Below are 16,366 nucleotides of genomic sequence, written 5' to 3'. Positions count from 1 at the left end.
TGTTTCGTGTGTTGCTTTTTGGCTGCTATGCAAGTATTAGTATCCTATTTACCTTGTATCATTGATGCTTGCTAAAATTTCCAGGACCTAGACATGGGGAACGAGATGAGGTGGAGGATGTAGTATCTGCTTGTGTGCGCGCCCGTGGGACGCCTTCTCTTTGAAGTCCTTGCCCGCCGCAGAAACTGTGGCTTAGCTGACTAGTAGCTTGTCAGGTTATGTTTTGCCAAACTATCTTTTTATGAAATTATATCTCGATTTCACGAAAAGTAAAAAAATTCGTAATCTGAGCTTGCAATTAATTCTTCGTTTTTTATTTTCTATTTTCAAATTCTAAAATCACATTTAAACCAGGATCGGCGTGAAACATCTTCTGCAACGACTTCTCCTGGGGAAACGTTGCCATTGTTGAAGACACATCCCGAATCCAGCGTCATATGGTTGGTACAAGAAACTAAAAACTAAAAACACAAAACACCAGACAAACAAAACGTTTCCCAGTTTGGTTCTCCGCCCCCAAGGCTGGCAACTTGGCTGCGATCATGTAATTTGCATCTCTCTCTCTCTCTCGCTCGCTTGCTCTCTCCCGTATGTCGAAACCCTACAAACGAATCATCAATGGCTTCGGCAGGCTCTACACCCACGAATTCCCGGCGAGTCCTGCGCCACGAAGCCCCATTTCTTGGGGCCAGACGCGGTTCTTGATTTCGAACCCCTTCAGCTCCTGTCGCACCTCAAATCTCTCGCCGTCTTCGGATTCCGCATCCCCGAATCGCATCTTTTCTCGTCTGTTCGCTTTGAATTGCAACTCGAGGCATCGGGGCCCCGTGACCGCCGCTAAGCTGCCATCTTTGGGTCTCGGGATCAAGGGCCTCGCTCGGATCAACGAGAACGGGTGTGGCTCCCGGTTCTTCTCCTTCAAGAGTTTGAATTATGGCAAGTACAGCAGCTTCGGTGTGGGCATGGGGAAATCGGTGGTCGATAAGCCATTGTCGGCCGTTTCATCGGCTTTCTCTCGGTACCGCCAAGTGGTTGGATTGCAAATGGAGGCGTTTTGGAAGAGGAATCATATGATACTAGTGTGGAGCGGGGCTGTGGTTGTCTGCATTGTACTCTGGAGGATCATGTTTGGGATCGCGAGCACCTTTGTTGGCCTTTCGGAAGGCACGGCGAAGTACGGGTTTCTTGCGCTCGCGTCAGCCATTGTGGCCTTTGCGGTGAGTATTTCATTTTATATTATACTTAAAATTAGGTCGAATGAGTTTTTCGCCAAGAAGGGATTTATCACATAGTTGTTATTTATCATTTGTTTTCTTTTTTTTAGAACTTAAAATATTGAGCATGTTTGCTCCTCTGAACAATTAGAGACGGTCGTGATCAAGAATAAGGTGAGGAAAAAATGTTTTGAGAGAAGTTTTGAGATATCCTCGGAAGACCTGTAGATGCACCGGTTTGTCATAGTGAGTCAACTCAAATTACCCAAGAGGACTTCATTCCAAACAATAGAATAGGATTTGATGAGTCTTAATGTAATTGGTGATACCGCTTTCTGCAAAGCTTGAAAGAAGAAAGAATCAATGTAGCTGGCTCCATATAGTGTTTTGTTGTTGCTGCTGAAAATTTTTAGTGAAAATGCACATCGGCCTTTAGGTAAATGTAACCATGTCGTGTCTGTGTGTCGGGCTTTGAGATAGGACAATTATAAATGATCACAGCTTAACAAAGATAGCCTCTCTCCCCTTGCAGTCGGAATTAGGTCAAAAGAAATTTTCACCAAGAAAATATTTCTCGCATGGCTTTTATATGTTATCTGTTGGATTTTGTTGTGAAAGTAAAATATTAAGAATGTTTGCTTCTGTGAACAATTAGAGGTGGTCCTGATCAAGAATAAGATGAGGAAAAAATGTTTACCAGAGTTTTGAGATCTCCACAAAAGACCTATAAATACACTGGTTAGGCTTGGTGGGTCAACTCAAATTGCCAAAGAAGACTTCGTTCCAAAAAATAAAAGATGATTTGATGAATCTAATTTATTAGTGATGTTACCTTCAGCAAAATTTCTTATACCCTGCTTAGTTGCAGAAAATGTGATGGACTGATCGTGGTTAGGAACATTGGATGTGTACGAAAATTTAAATGACTTATTATCTCAAACCTCAGTTCTTTGACCTGAAGTTTTTGTAAATAAAGGATGTCCAATGCCTAATTATAGCTGCAAGCATAATAACTATCAAGGTTCTGAATATCGTATTGTACTGGTGTATCGATCAAGTGTCGGTACAGCACGTATCGAGCTGTACCGAGCGTACTGACACCAATGTTCATAATTTCATATCGTACCGGAGTTTCGAACTCAACTTTGTACGTTTTGGTATATCGCTCTGTCACGGACTTAGCTGGTTTTGCCTAAGTCGTGCGACACCCTTACGTGTCCGTCCGTAAAGGTCAGCCTCCCTGAAACCTCCTATGGTCCCTTAGGACCTACAAAAGAGAAAACAGGTTAGAGAAAACGCTTCACTCGGGATCCACAAGCAAACATTTCAAGAACACTTCATAGACAATGCAAATTATAAACAGACTTTACAAGCTTTGAACGGTTGCACAACAAAGGGTCAAAATGGTCCACTATAGACCGAATATCTCTCACAAGTGTCCACATGGCACAACCTTTATTTTCAAGCCTAAGAAGGTCACTAAACCCAACTAAAATGGGGCTATTAAACCTTCGACCGTCCCTCTACATGCTGTGCAAAGCATGAACAGACCGAAAGACACGGACATACATAAGTATTACATTAAACATCCTGTTTAGAACTTTGTCCGTAACAGCATGGTGTATATATATATGTATGTACATATATATGTATATATATATATATATATATATATATATATATATGTATATATATATAAACTATGTCACCTCAATACTCCTCGCGCTCTACCCGCGTGAGGAGGACGTTTCCTTCTCCTTGCACGAAAAAAAAAATAAAGGCAACGTCGCTCGATTTTTGCCCGTGTGGGGAGAAGGAATCGTTTCCTTCTCCGATTCCTTCTCCCCGCATGAAAAAAAAAGAGAGAAAGGCGACGTCGCCCAGTTTCCCCGCGCAAGAAAAAAAAAAAGAGAAAGGTGACGTCGCCTGGTTTCCCTGCACGAAAAAAAAAAGAGAAAGGCAACGTCCCCCGGTTTCTCCACGCGAAAGAAAAAGAGAAAGGCGACGTCACTCGGTTTCTGCTCGCGTGGGGAGAAGAAACTGTTTCCTTCTCCCCACGTGAAAAAAAAAAAAAGAAAGACGTCACTCGGTTTTTGCCTGCGTGCTTGCAAAAAAGAAAAAAAAAACGCCTAGTTCCTTCTGCTTGCGTGGGGAGAAAAAATCGCTTCTCCCCGTGATGTCGCTGATGCTTCTTTTCTCCCCGTGCGGATGAGAAGAAGTCGCCAAGGCCTCGTCGCCTCAAACGAGGAGGCGACATCATCTGCAGCGTCAGGCGAGGGAGGTGGCGACAAATCGGGATCGTCAAGGGAGAGTGGTGTTGGCTCGTTTTCTTTTTTTCTTCTCCCTCTTCTCTTTCTTCTCTCTCTGTTAGGATGATAACGGAGCTAAAACAACCCCAATCGACGCTACCGCCTAGTAGCGGACTATCACAGACTTAGCTGGAATTGCCTAAGTCATGAAGCACCTTTGCGCCAACTCCTCAGACTTAGCTGGGATTGCCTAAGTCATGAGGCGCCTTTGCGACATATGCGTCCGCAAAGGTTCAACCTAGTTGCAACCTCATACAGGTCCCGAGGGACCTGTAAAACAGAAAGTTGATTAGATTGAAAACGAGCGATGAACAAGTTCCGAATTCTCGCGGAGAGGGAAGCTTTACAAGCAATTCAGCAAGCACTTTGAGTGCAAAAGAGAAAACAGAGGAAGGAGAAAACAAGGACTTTAGAAGGTAGAACGAACAGTTGCGAGTCCACAAACAATTGCTCACCGGGTGTCGGGTGCCGGGCGCGAAGGCAAGTTCCCGTCAAGTTAACGTGCGAACTTGTGAAGATTTTTCAACGCCCAACAATATACCGAAGCCCCATCCAGCCCTGTGCCACCTGGGGGGTTCCAGGGTGCTAAGATGACTGACGTTTTGGGCGTTTCGGCGGGCTGCAAAAAACAACCCGCAACACGCGAAAACGGAGCCATTTTGGGGCTTTTTGGCCCAGCGCGGTGAGCGGTCGCACTATAGCGCTGCAACCTGTTCGAACATGTATTTTTACAATCAAAGACACACAAAACTAATGCAAAACAGGCTGCCATGTCTCTGTACAAGCATGCAAAAGCGACGAACGATTCGTTGAATGAAGTTATTGCGAGTGCGCGACGACCGTTCGTGACAGGACGGTCCGTATATAGATTTGCTGACGGACCAATATGTACCGCCCGGTATAGGCGGTATTATTTGAAATTAAAATCCTCTGACACAGTATACTAAGGTGTATCGATGAATTACCCGTATTGGTCTTTTATCGGACAAGTATATACCACTCATACCGAGCGGTACGGTACAGTATTGCAAACCATGATAACTACCTTGGTGGGTTCTTCAAGAATAATTCTAGATAGTTTATATTGTTCAGGTGAAGATGGTTGACATGGTAGAAATATCGGTTCTTTGATGAGAGCTTATCACATAGAATCAGCAATCCACCATAAAAAGTTTAGTGGTTTGGTTTAGATTGAGCTATATTTACTTGTTTTATAATAACTGATAAATGACGTGTAAGCCATGTCATTTTGTGTTAGTAGTCACTAGTTCAGTATTTCTTTCTCTTTTTTCCCATTTCCTTGTTGCTTATATTTCATGTTCTATCTGAATCTTATGTATTTAACTGAAAAGGCCAACAGAGATAGATTCCTCCTGGAATCTCCTTGTTTACTCTTAGAGAGACTCTGATTTCTTTAACACTAAAAGTTTCACTTATTTTCTGAAGGGAATGTGTTTTCGTGCACGGTTTGCTATCAACCCTGACAAGGTTTATAGATTAGCAATGAGCAAGTTGAACGCATCTGCTGGGATTCTGGAGGTAATGGGTGCCCCTTTAACTGGGACAGACTTGAGAGCATACGTAACATCAGGGGGTCAACCCAAGCTTAAAAACTTTAAGTTGAAGTTTGGTGACAAACGGTGTTTTCTACTTTTTCCTGTCCGAGGATCTGAAAGGAAGGGTCTTGTAAGCGTTGAGGTCAAGAAGAAAAAGGGTCAGGTAGCTTTTTATAACTGAAATTGGTTGATGATTTCATTTCTGCTACACATTCTATTAACATTTTGATATAGAGTCAGCCATTTCAACTAGAACATGCATGTCTGCCATATTACTTGCATAAATCTTACACATGAATCTTTTTTGAAATGCTTAAAGTTATTGAATTACTAGCAGTTGACATTAAATGCCATTTTGTTAATCACTTATGTTTTGACTGTGTCTTGCAGAGAATGTAATAGAATTTTTCACCCTTCATTCCTATGATCAGTAAAATGTCATTGAGTATTGATTTAATGGTAGAAGTTTTCAAGAGAAAATAGATTCTTATTTTAATTTGCCAGTAAGTTTCTCCTGTCTCCTTGTTGATTAAGCTATTATTAAATTTAGTCGGTTGATGCTCGTCTCTGAGGTGATCTGTTTAATGTGGCTGAACATTTTTTTACATGTTACACTAGAATATTTATTAGCCAAGGAAGTGGTTGTCACTTAATTGAACAAATTATGAGAAATATCTGTTTGCCATTCTTTGGCTTATCTTTGTTTAGTATTTGACCTTGGATGATCTATGATGCAGTATGTCATGAAGCTACTTGCGGTTGATATACCAATGGCTTCAGGGCCCGACCAGCGACTGTTCGTCTTGGGGGATGAGCAGGAATACAGAGTGGGAGGAGGATTGATATCTGAACTAAGGGATCCCATAGTGAAAGCAATGTCTGCAGAGAAGGAATTCCAAGATCTAGACCAGAAAGAGGACGAAGAAGATGAAATCAGGGAGAGGGAGGAGGCAGAAAGAAGGCAGCAAGTGGAGAAGCAAAGAGCACTTGAGCAGGCAGAAAAGAATCGGCATGAAGAGGAAAAAAGGAGCAATTGATGCAGCTGAGAGCAAACGGTGCTGAGTCCAACGACACGGAGAAAGATAATAGAATTAACTGGTGGCATTACATCTACCATTCTTCATTTCTCGAGTATCAGAACAGCGGCATCCTGGCTTGCAGAGAACAAAATTTATGTGGTACCGTAATTCTTTTTTACCTGCGAGAAGTTTACGACAGGTTTTTTCTCATCCCAGTCATCGCATAATAGCTTTTGCATCTCTGCCACCAAATGCTGCTTTCTGATAGCTGATCTGAAGGTCATTGCATCTTGTCCTCCTTATGCGAGACATCTGCAAAGATCTCAATAAGGAGCTTGGAGAAATAATTACACTCAAAAGGAGAGTGTGATGGTCTCTCTATTCCAAGTGTTCAAATAATGAATGAGAACTAGCTTTGTATCAAAAGAATAAGGACTAGTGTTCTTTGAATAGAAGAACTATTTGGCTATTAACGATCATCATTGTTTAGAGAAATAATTGGTTTTACATGGATTGCTTCTTGCTTTTACAGCCTCTTTTCCTTTTGCTGTCTGAATGCTTGCTGTAACCTGACCTGTATCCACTCCACTGTAACTTTAGACCTTTGTCTCTGCACTTCCTATTTATTTATGCTCACTTCGACCTAGTTCTTATGCGAGAACATGCTTTCATACTATTTCTAATGTTTTCTATACACATTTTTCTCAACAGAGTTGGTGATTTTTGCGAGGGTGTTCGAGCCGAATCAAAAAATGGAATCGAATCGATTCAATTATAAATGAGTCTGGTTCGGAGGTATGCTTCTTTGGTTCAGTCAATCGGTTCGATAAGTTTAATTTCAATTCGGTTGGATTGAATTGAATCGATTTATCTTAAAAATATATTTTTAAAAATTACTTAAAATTATAAATCGATTCAATTGGATACATCCAAATCGATTCGATTTATCTTTGGCTCTTTACGATAACTGCGGTCCTTTATTTCAAATCTTGCAAAGCTTTATATTCTTGGCATGACATGGTATAGCCCCACTTGCACCTTTTGATAGCAACAACCATGTAGAGTTTCTTGTGCACGTCCACTGCCGTTCATTTTGGTTTCTCGTGAGAGGTTTGTCCACAAATTGACCGCTTTCCAAGTCTGACTACTGTTATACGTCTCTGAACGTTCTAAACACGGCACATAAGAGAGAGAGAGAGAGAGAGAGAGAGAGAGAGAGAGAGAGAGAGACTAAAAGTAAAGTTTTTGGCAACAAATGAAAGGTCTGTGGGAGACTCTTCCACTTGGCCTTTTCCATGGCACAAGACAAAAGTGTTATGGTTAATAATTCACGGTCTTTTCCATGGCCATTTGCTATCAGAGGTCCTCTATAATAGATGAGATAGAAAAAGATGAGTACTGACACATGACTGGCTGACACGCTTGTGAAAAGCTGACAGCGATGATGGTAGATTTCTCCACATATTCCTCCCTCAGGTTCTCTAGGATAAGGTTGGAATTGAATTTTATATATATACATACATACATATGACAGAGGCAATGAGATATTTTCGTCTTGTCAGCCTTGAAATATTTTCGTCTCTTTTTCCCTTTTTCTCTTCCAACATAATGCCAAAATGGACTAAAGCCACAAACAATACAAAAGATGACTCGGTAGTCGACTTCATTCCAAGCCATCGATTGACCTGCTCGAAGTTTGGTATGACACTCGATCGATTCCCTGTTTTCGAGGGAATGTTAGCAGAAGTTTCAGCACATCCATTAAATACTGCATCATCATAGAACATGGATGGTCAGAACTGCAAAGAAGAAGTCCAAATGGCATGTCGTAAGCAAAGAAGAAAAAACAATAGATCTCAAGGTTTACAAGCTTTTCCACAGACACACACACACACACACACATCAAACAAACCTTCAGGTAAAGGAAAAGCAGTTCTTGGAGGTAATACAAGATTACATTTCAACATATTTACCTATAGCAATAACAATCATCTTTCGAGTGTACAATGCACTGCTCAAGATCATACGTCCCTTCAATTTTATGGTTCTATAGTATCACAGCACAAACATGTCGAACATAGTAAATAAGGATGCACAGAGAGCATAGAGCAGACCTCTCACCGCCCCGTCGGGTTCATGATCTGCGAGAACACAGCACTGGGAGTCAACCTGACGGAGTCCTCGCTGGAAATACTCCGACCTCCGATGCTTATGGTGGTGGTCGTGGTCGTTGCGGGGCTAGTTCCGGTCAATGGATCACTAGGGTCTTTGCTTCCTACCAGGACAAACGGAGTTGTGTCGTCGGAGATCCCTATGATGCTGCCACTCTCTTCTGCGCTTTCCTGCAGCTGGAGAGCGAACTCGAGGCTCCAGAGCACGTCGCCCATGGAAGGCCGTTCGATCCCAAAATCAGCCACGCATTTCTCCGCAGTTTCTGCAAACTTCTTGAAGCACTGCGGAGCAATCTTACCAGTCAAAAAGGGATCAACTAGCTGGTCGAGAATGCCCTTCTTCTGGCAGTGCAGTGCCCACTCGGCCAAGCTCACTTGTTCCTTCGGAAGAGTGGGGTTAAGCGCCGGCCGAGCACAGAGGACTTCGAACAAGACGACCCCAAACGAGTAAACATCAGATTTCTCGGTGAGCTGCTGCCTTCTGAAGTACTCCGGATCGAGGTAGCCGAAGCTGCCCTTCACCACCGTGCTGACATGGGTGTTGTCGACCGTCGGGCCGGTCTTTGAAAGCCCGAAATCTGAAACTTTTGCGACCCATTTACCATCCAACAGTATGTTTGTGGTCTTCACATCTCGGTGTATGATGGTGTGCTTCGCACCTGTGTGAAGGTAATGCAGACCACGCGCGGCTCCAATGCAGATCTCAAGCCGCTGTTTCCACGGAAGAGGCGGCTTCTGCGTCTTGTAGAGGTGCTCCCGAAGAGTCCCATGAGCCATGTAATCATAGACTAGGATCATTTCACAGTTTTCCTCGCAGTAACCGATCAAAGAGACAAGGTGCCTGTGTCGGAGCTTGGAAAGCATCTCAATCTCGGTCTGGAACTCGTGCACACCTTGCTCGGACATCGGATTACCACGCTTGATCGCGACCTTCGTAGCCCCACCGTCTATCTCCCCGCGATAGACCCTACCGAACCCACCGACTCCAAGCAGGAGAGACTCATCGAAGTCTTTCGTGGCAGCCCTGATCTCTGCGATGGAGAAGTACCGACAGAGGTTGGAAGGAAGCGACGATGCAGAGGTCCCGGTGGTCGTCTTGGCTGATGTGACTGAATGTGCGTTGCCACTGACGGAGAGAGGCATCCAAGCCGAAGGCTCGTCACTGCTGACAGCATCCTTCCCTTCCTTCTTCTTCTTTTGGCGTTTCCACATTGTAACGAGGCAAAAACCAGCAAGCAAGACGGCAAACCCTCCGATCACCCCACCAACAATAGCAAAAATCTTACTCTTTGGATTCCCATTCTGGTTCTTGGAAACCCTGCTAGGAGCCACATCTGGCTCAGGACGTGGTGATGGATTAAGACCAGCCAGACTGTTATCACTGTTCTGCAACTTAAATACCTCAAGCCCATTCAAGATGGCATCATAATACTCTGGGTTTGATCTGGTGTCTGGATGCAGCGCAACCCACAGATCCATCTGCCCACTTCCACTTAGTATCACCATGTAGTCTTTGTAAACGGGAATACCTATTCCCCCACTCCAACCAATGACATCAGCTTCTTCCTGTGCAGTCAGGTTATTAAGGTAGACATCGAAGACTCTCTGGTTAATCTTGGTTATTGGATACTGGATCTCACAGAAATGTAGCCGCACAAGGTAATAGAAGCCAGCATCCACAGTGAGAATCCACGAAAGGTTGTAGCGCAAGTTCACCTGTGCATCTGGGCCCATTGACCTTGCCGTTGAGTAGACATTTGATGGCGCAATGTAGTTTGGCACAGCCGCCGTGTATTCGATGCTAACATTGGAATCGTTAGAGTAAGACACGCCATATGCAGCACCATAGATGTACGGTGTGTCATCATCCCAAGAGCGGAATAAGCCTGAGTCTCTTACGGGGGAAATCGCTTGCCCTCCCACATTGAACCGGTAAACAGTCTGGAGAGCCTGGTCAGGATCAATCGGGAACGGGAACGAGTCACCACCATTAACAAACATAGGACTTGCAGAGCTAAAGAAGTCGGGGATTGATACAATCTCGATGCCGTTTATAAAGGCGTAAGAGTTCGCATGGGTGGTCGATGGGGTAAAGGTGAGGTTGAGGCCGCCGGTGGAGACATTGACGGAGAATTCAAGATTAAAGTAAGAGAAATTTAGAGCATCGGCAGTAAGAGAGGCGCTAAAGTTTTGTAGAAAGGTGTAATGGCCAGACGTGACAGAGAAGAAGGCATCTGATGCGGAATGGTTGGAGTAAGTGGCAGGATAGAAATGGAGGCGGATAAATATCCGGCCAGCACCGAGAGGAAAGGTGTAGGTGTAGGGAGAAGTGAAGACCCGGGCGGTCGAGTAGGGCACTGAGGGAACCGACGGATCTTGCCGTGCTGTGGGGCCACCGCCGTTCAAAGAGGGCGCGTACTTGGATCCGGCATCGCCGGTCCAATTTCGTCCATCGGGGTCAGTGACCTGCCCTGAGGCGCCGCAGTTCAGGAGGATGTGATCCCGCGGCTTATAGGTGGAGTTCTGGGCAGCCACCAGGACTGCAGCTACTGCCAACAACAAGACGAAGCCCCAGACAAGGGCAGAAGCAGGGATCCAGTGGTTCTTCATAGGGAAGAGGTCGGAATCTTGAACAAGACCAGATCTTTGTTCCACTCCACTGCAGGATCAACAGAGAGGGCACCTCCGAAAAAGGAATTTTTGGAGCATCAAAGATCAACACAGCAAATTCTGCGAATCAGCTTCTAGAATAAGGGGAACAAACACTGGATCGATCAAAGATGGGATTTTTAACGAAGAACTCGAGTGGCTTCACTCCACTCTCCCTGATTCCCTGAAAAAAGAGAAATCATCCAACATCCACACAGACAAAACACAAATCAAGCCAAAAATTTCACCCAACACAAGATGTTCAGCTATAACCTTCAAGAAAAAGCAGGAATGAAACACCTAACACCACCACAGACGCATCAAAATCCCATGCAAGAACCCGAAAAAGAGAAGAGTGGCGAGACGGCCGCGAGAGTACCTCAAGGAACCGCGAGGAGGGACACGGAAAGACGGAAGTTTATTGCCTTCAACCGCTCCCCAACGCTGATACTTCTCTTCCATTAAATACTACATAAAGCCGCCATTATAGAATATTATTAAATATTTTTTAATCCCAAATATATTATTATTTATTTCAAAATAGCTCATTTTTTCCACAGATACGATCGAAAGCCAAACACACAGATAATTTTTTATACCGTGTAGATAATTGTGGTAAATAATTCGTGATCGAAAATGATGTTTGCGGACGTTCTGATGCTTTGGAGCCGAGTCAACACAAATGGATAATATATATGAAAAGAATAAAGGCATAAAATAAATAATCGAAAATTAGTGATTTTTGTATTTCTTCATATAAATTTGAGTTAAGTATTCCTACAAATTAATAATTTTTCATTTTTCCTCTTTCTGTTTAATATTTAAATTTAAATATTGAAATGAATACATATATATTTATATATAAAGGAAAATGAAATTTTGGTCACATGAAATCTAATAAATACTTGATGGAGATTGGAGAGTGCAGATTTTTTAGAGCTTCGACGTGGAGTCAAAACAGAGGTTGACTCAGTCGCCCATGATTTGGAGTTTAGGCACCACGACCCGAACCCAAAAACTTACCCTGGGAAAGTTCTGATCGAGAAGAAATGAACGGCCAAGATCGTTTGGGATACTTTTGAGTCGGAGGATCCAAGTCGGGCGTCTAATTCTGCCGTCTGAGCTAAACAAACAATCCTAATTGAACTTTTCCGGTATCTAATTTTCTATTTACATCCATCTCCAATATAATTAAAATGAATGTTAATCTGAGTTAATGAATTCCGTACAAAATTGGACTAGGAAATTAAAACAAAATGCAACGTGACTTGTTCGATGTTCTGATTTGATGGGATTGGACGATGTAATAATTGGATCGATCGGCAATAGAGGAGACAAAAGGCATATCGATCGAAGGGTCCACCGAAAGAAGGAAAGACCTTGTCATTATCCTTGATTCATTTGCTTTCTTATTCCTTGTCAATATCAGTAAATTATATGCATATGATATCATCGATATATATATATATATATAAACAATTATGATGATTTTGATATAACGTTGGCTTGGAACAAATAAGGTGAGTAAATCTGCTAAAATCATCAATGTCCATACGTCTTGATGATGCATCTATGCTAGAGAAGTCTCGTAGCTGTCTTCTTCCTCCTTCGCCATCAGCAATAGATCGCAATGGGATTCCTAGACGACATTATAAGCCATTGGATCAGCGGAATGAGGATAATAATGACGATAAGACTCGGGTTGACGTCAGCTGCCTCAGATGATACCTCACGCCTCGATTGACCCGACAGCACCTGGTCAAACGGACCAGAATGCCGACCGAGGCGCATTAACGTCATGCTCATGCTCAATCCCTCACGCCACGTCAACATCGGTGTCAGACGCTACTAGAAGTACGATTCTGCCCCCTGCGAGCATGCACATCAAACAACGGTAACCTTCCCTATAAATACCCTCTCGTTCATCAGGAAGAGGGAGAAAAAGGAGGAGACAACTTAGCTAAAGAAATCCCTTTTATCATCCACTGACTTGATCGTCGGAGGGGTCGGGTCGAGCTTCCCGACCCGACCTGTGTACAGGTGCGAAGCCGAAGGTCCCCACAGGATGCGCAGGCGAGGAGTCTTGCCCGGAGGAAACGACGATCCCGTCCCGATCGGACCACCGTAATCGACCACCTCAGTAGTCTTGAGGAACGTTCCAGGGAGATCCCCGTCATCCGAACCCGAACCAAGTCACGTCAGTCCCGAGGCCACGACTTAAGGTTGTTTACACCAGGAAGCAAATCCATTTCTCCACCGCTGATGAAGATTGTTCTGAGTGATTCTTTTAGCCTGGCATGGGATCATCAAAGCCCCACAGGATGAAGTCTATCAACTATGGGAGCGATGGATTTGCTTTCTATTCCAAGCAAGTCTGTTGATCCAGTGGCCTTTGCTACCTGAACATGACCAGCACAGCTACAACAAATCCTAATGATCTTTTTCCATCATGTCTCACTCAGGTTTTCACATGCAAAATGATGTAAATAGAAGAGAATACCTGCTTGTATCATACTGCAAGTAACATCAGAAGATCAAAACTTCCAAGAGACACACATAACACAACATGTTTCTTTCAAACATGCATGAAATAGCATGAACATCACTGGAACCCTAAATGGAGGAGAACATAGCCCAGAGAGAGAGAGAGAGAGAGAGAGAGAGAGAGAGAGAGAGAGAAGAGAGAGAACTGCATGAGATGGAATGAGGGAGTGGAGGGCTGAGATGTTTATATCCATCCAAATCATTTGACCAAAGCCCTCTCGGACCAACTTGTTCGTGATTTATGGCACCACTTAGATCATTTGATGTTGTTATTTCTATTAATTTACTGTGTTGGATGGATATTACATGGTGCAATAAGTAGGAGCCACCACAAGTTCTCGAATATTCTTTGTTTGTTCAGACTATGTAATGCTTTATGATGCAATTAGACACCAGTGGGCTCGCAAATTAATGCACTGGCGTTGAGTCAACACGATGACTTGGTCGTCAACATTTAGTGGATGTGCAGTCGGTCATCGTCTGCACAAAGACTCGGTCATCGTCTTATCTCTATCGTTGACCGATACCTCACCATGCACCAAACTTCTATGCGCTGCGCCGGCAGATGCATGCCAAAATCAATCTTGTAAAAGAATTACCATATAAATATTAAAAATGTAAGAGCAGATATATTTCTCTGAATCTTAAGATCAAACATGTCTGCCGATCTTCTTAATATGATATGGGTAAAAATGATGATAAGACGCGCATGACGTCAGTCGTCCTGAACAAAACCTCACACCCCCAGGTCAGCGCAGACCGGGGCGCCGACCGAGACGCATTAATGCTTTGCCCGAGCTCAGTTCTTCACGCCACGCCAACACCAATGTCAGACGCTACCAGCCTGCCCGTGCAAACGGGCACATCAGGGAACAGTAAGCTTCCCTATAAATACCCTCACCTTCTGAACGGAAGGGGGGACGGCTGGACTGGAACTTCGACTTCTACTAAACTACTATCTCTACTTCTCCACTCAAAATCCCTCTCGACATCCATTGACTGGATCGTCGGAGGGGTCGGGCCGAGCTTCCGACTCGACCTCTGTGCATGTACTAAGAAGAAGACGATGTCCCACTAGGCACCCGGGCGAGGAGCCACCTCCCGGAGTTGGATCGCTGACCGATCCGTATCACCCGAGGCCTCCGAACGAGGAGCCGCCTCCCGGAGCAGTCGACGACCCCGCGCGCCCCCGACCTGGACGTTCGTCGAAGCCCGACCCGGAAAGATCCCCTCAACGACCGGGCCCGAACCAAGCCGCGTCGGCCCCGAGGCCACGGCTTAAAGTTGTTGGCAACAACATTTTGGCGCTAGAAGGAGGGCCCGCCCCAGCATGTCGAGGGATCACCGGGTCAGCTTTGACGAACTCGTGGTTGCAGGGCCGTACCCGGCCGAGGCTTCGGGGGAACGCCCCCCGCTTCGGGGACCTCGTGACAAAGGTCCCGCCACGACCTCAGAATGCTACTGGCGGATATTCAACGATCCGGGCCCGTCGCTGCCCGACGGCACCCCAGGCGACTCAACGCCCGTGTCACCCGAGGCCTTTCAGACCCTCGCTCACCAAGTCCAAGTTCTGACCGGCATGGTGCAATCCATCATCCCGCTGCACACACCCATCGCTCCACCGCTACGGCAAGAGGAGCCACCCGTTCAGGCTCGCACGCCCCCCCTGGAGTTTCCCGATTCGCCTCGGGTCCCGTCATTACCACTCGGGGATCGGGTGACGGCAAACCCGAGCAGCTGCCCAGACCCCGAGGCACTCTCTTCGGAATCCTTGTGGGCCCAACTGCGCTTCGTCATCCAGCGACTTGACAAGGTACAAAAAGAGGTTCGCATGTCCAAGGGAGAGCTTGGGGAGGACACTCACCGAGGGTCTCCCTTCACGCCCGAGATACGGGATCAGACAGTCCCCCCGAACTTCCGACTCCCTCCCCTGGACACTTACGACGGCTCCACCGACCCGACCGACCATGTGGCGACCTACCACGCCCGAATGGCGCTATATGGGACCTCTAATGCCTTGACATGCAGGGCATTCCCCACCACTCTGAGGGGGCCGACCCTCGCATGGTATGTCGCCTTAAAGACCGGAACGATCGCGTCCTTCGACCAGCTCGTCAATGACTTCGAGCTCCACTTCATGGCTTGTGCATGGCCGAAGCCTTCCGCGGCGCTGTTCCTTGGACTCAGACAAAGGGAGGACGAGCCCCTCTCACATTTTGTGGACCGTTTTGCCACGCGAATCCGGGGTTTGCCGGACACTCACCCCTCTCTATTAGTGTAGGCGTTCGTGGTAGGCTTGCGACCTCCCACCACGGTACCAGAGATGCTCTAGCGGGCTGACCAGTACATCACAGTGGAGACCTGGGCGACCGGAAGGAGAAGGGACGACTTCCAACCACGGGCTCCAAAAGAGAGGCCAAGCACTCGCAGTGACTACCCGATGTAGTCCTCATGAAAGAAATCAAAGCCCTACCTCGGACTTTTCCGAGCGAAGGTTCAGCATCTGCCTTGCTTCCTTTCGACTCGCTATTAGCCCCGGCCTAAACTCCTCCGAGCCAACACGGCTTGGCGGGAGACAACCTCGAGCCGTGTCCTTCGGCTTGAACCACATCCCTCGGACACAGACTACCGAGCCCACCTCAGCGCGGCCTTCCCGCCTGAGCTAGATCCCACGACCCGAGTCGTATCCTTCGGCTCGAGCCACGTCCTTCAGACGTAGACTGCTGAGTCCCACCTCAGCGCGGCCTTCCCGCCTGAGCTGGATCCCACAGCCCGAGCTGTATCCTTCGGCTCGAGCCATGTCCCTCGGACGTAGACTACTGAGTTCCACCTCAGCGCGGCCTGCCCGCCTTCACCAGATCCCTCGGCCTTTGCCGTATTCCTCAGCCGCATGATGCCCGAGAC

At 45.8% G+C, this 16,366-nt stretch overlaps 2 protein-coding genes across 4 annotated transcripts; one reads left to right on the top strand and one right to left on the bottom strand.

Moving 5' to 3' along the window:
* The first annotated feature begins 83 nt into the window (after positions 1–83).
* Positions 84–7,780, top strand: LOC103995397 (uncharacterized). 2 transcript variants are annotated; one of them, XR_001979583.2, is made up of 5 exons: positions 84–215; positions 355–1,217; positions 4,970–5,242; positions 5,817–6,297; positions 6,810–7,780. XR_001979583.2 is itself a non-coding variant. In XM_009415976.3 (4 exons), the coding sequence occupies exons 2-4, from the start codon at positions 591–593 to the stop codon at positions 6,114–6,116; spliced, it is 1,200 nt and encodes a 399-aa protein (XP_009414251.1). In that variant the 5' UTR covers positions 84–215; positions 355–590; the 3' UTR covers positions 6,117–6,778. The 2 variants fall into 2 exon arrangements, 1 of the variants encoding a protein (XP_009414251.1); XM_009415976.3 differs by lacking the exon at positions 6,810–7,780 and having other exon boundaries at positions 5,817–6,778.
* A 237-nt stretch (positions 7,781–8,017) lies between these two features.
* Positions 8,018–11,408, bottom strand: LOC103995400 (receptor-like protein kinase FERONIA). 2 transcript variants are annotated; one of them, XM_009415978.3, is made up of 2 exons: positions 11,298–11,408; positions 8,018–11,102 (listed from the first exon to the last, which is right to left on the bottom strand). In XM_009415978.3, the coding sequence occupies exon 2, from the start codon at positions 10,877–10,879 to the stop codon at positions 8,216–8,218; it is 2,664 nt and encodes an 887-aa protein (XP_009414253.2). In that variant the 5' UTR covers positions 10,880–11,102; positions 11,298–11,408; the 3' UTR covers positions 8,018–8,215. The 2 variants fall into 2 exon arrangements, with proteins under 2 accessions (XP_009414253.2, XP_009414254.2); XM_009415979.3 differs by having other exon boundaries at positions 11,192–11,338.
* Positions 11,409–16,366: the final 4,958 nt, after the last annotated feature.

Source organism: Musa acuminata, chromosome BXJ2-8, assembly GCF_036884655.1.
Source record: "Musa acuminata AAA Group cultivar baxijiao chromosome BXJ2-8, Cavendish_Baxijiao_AAA, whole genome shotgun sequence".
NCBI lineage: Eukaryota > Viridiplantae > Streptophyta > Magnoliopsida > Zingiberales > Musaceae > Musa > Musa acuminata.
The sequence above is the reverse complement of the archived record's forward strand: the minus strand, read 5'-3'. Positions and strand labels throughout refer to the sequence as shown.

What these genes read in the sequence shown, in the direction of transcription:
- LOC103995397 (XM_009415976.3), top strand. Translation starts at nt 591, where the DNA reads ATGTCGAAACCCTACAAACGAATCATCAATGGCTTCGGCAGGCTCTAC. An exon ending in CAGCCATTGTGGCCTTTGCG is followed by an intron (nt 1,218 to 4,969) that starts GTGAGTATTTCA and finishes TATTTTCTGAAG; the next exon opens with GGAATGTGTTTTCGTGCACG. An exon ending in TCAAGAAGAAAAAGGGTCAG is followed by an intron (nt 5,243 to 5,816) that starts GTAGCTTTTTAT and finishes TCTATGATGCAG; the next exon opens with TATGTCATGAAGCTACTTGC.
- LOC103995400 (XM_009415978.3), bottom strand. Translation starts at nt 10,879, where the DNA reads ATGAAGAACCACTGGATCCCTGCTTCTGCCCTTGTCTGGGGCTTCGTC.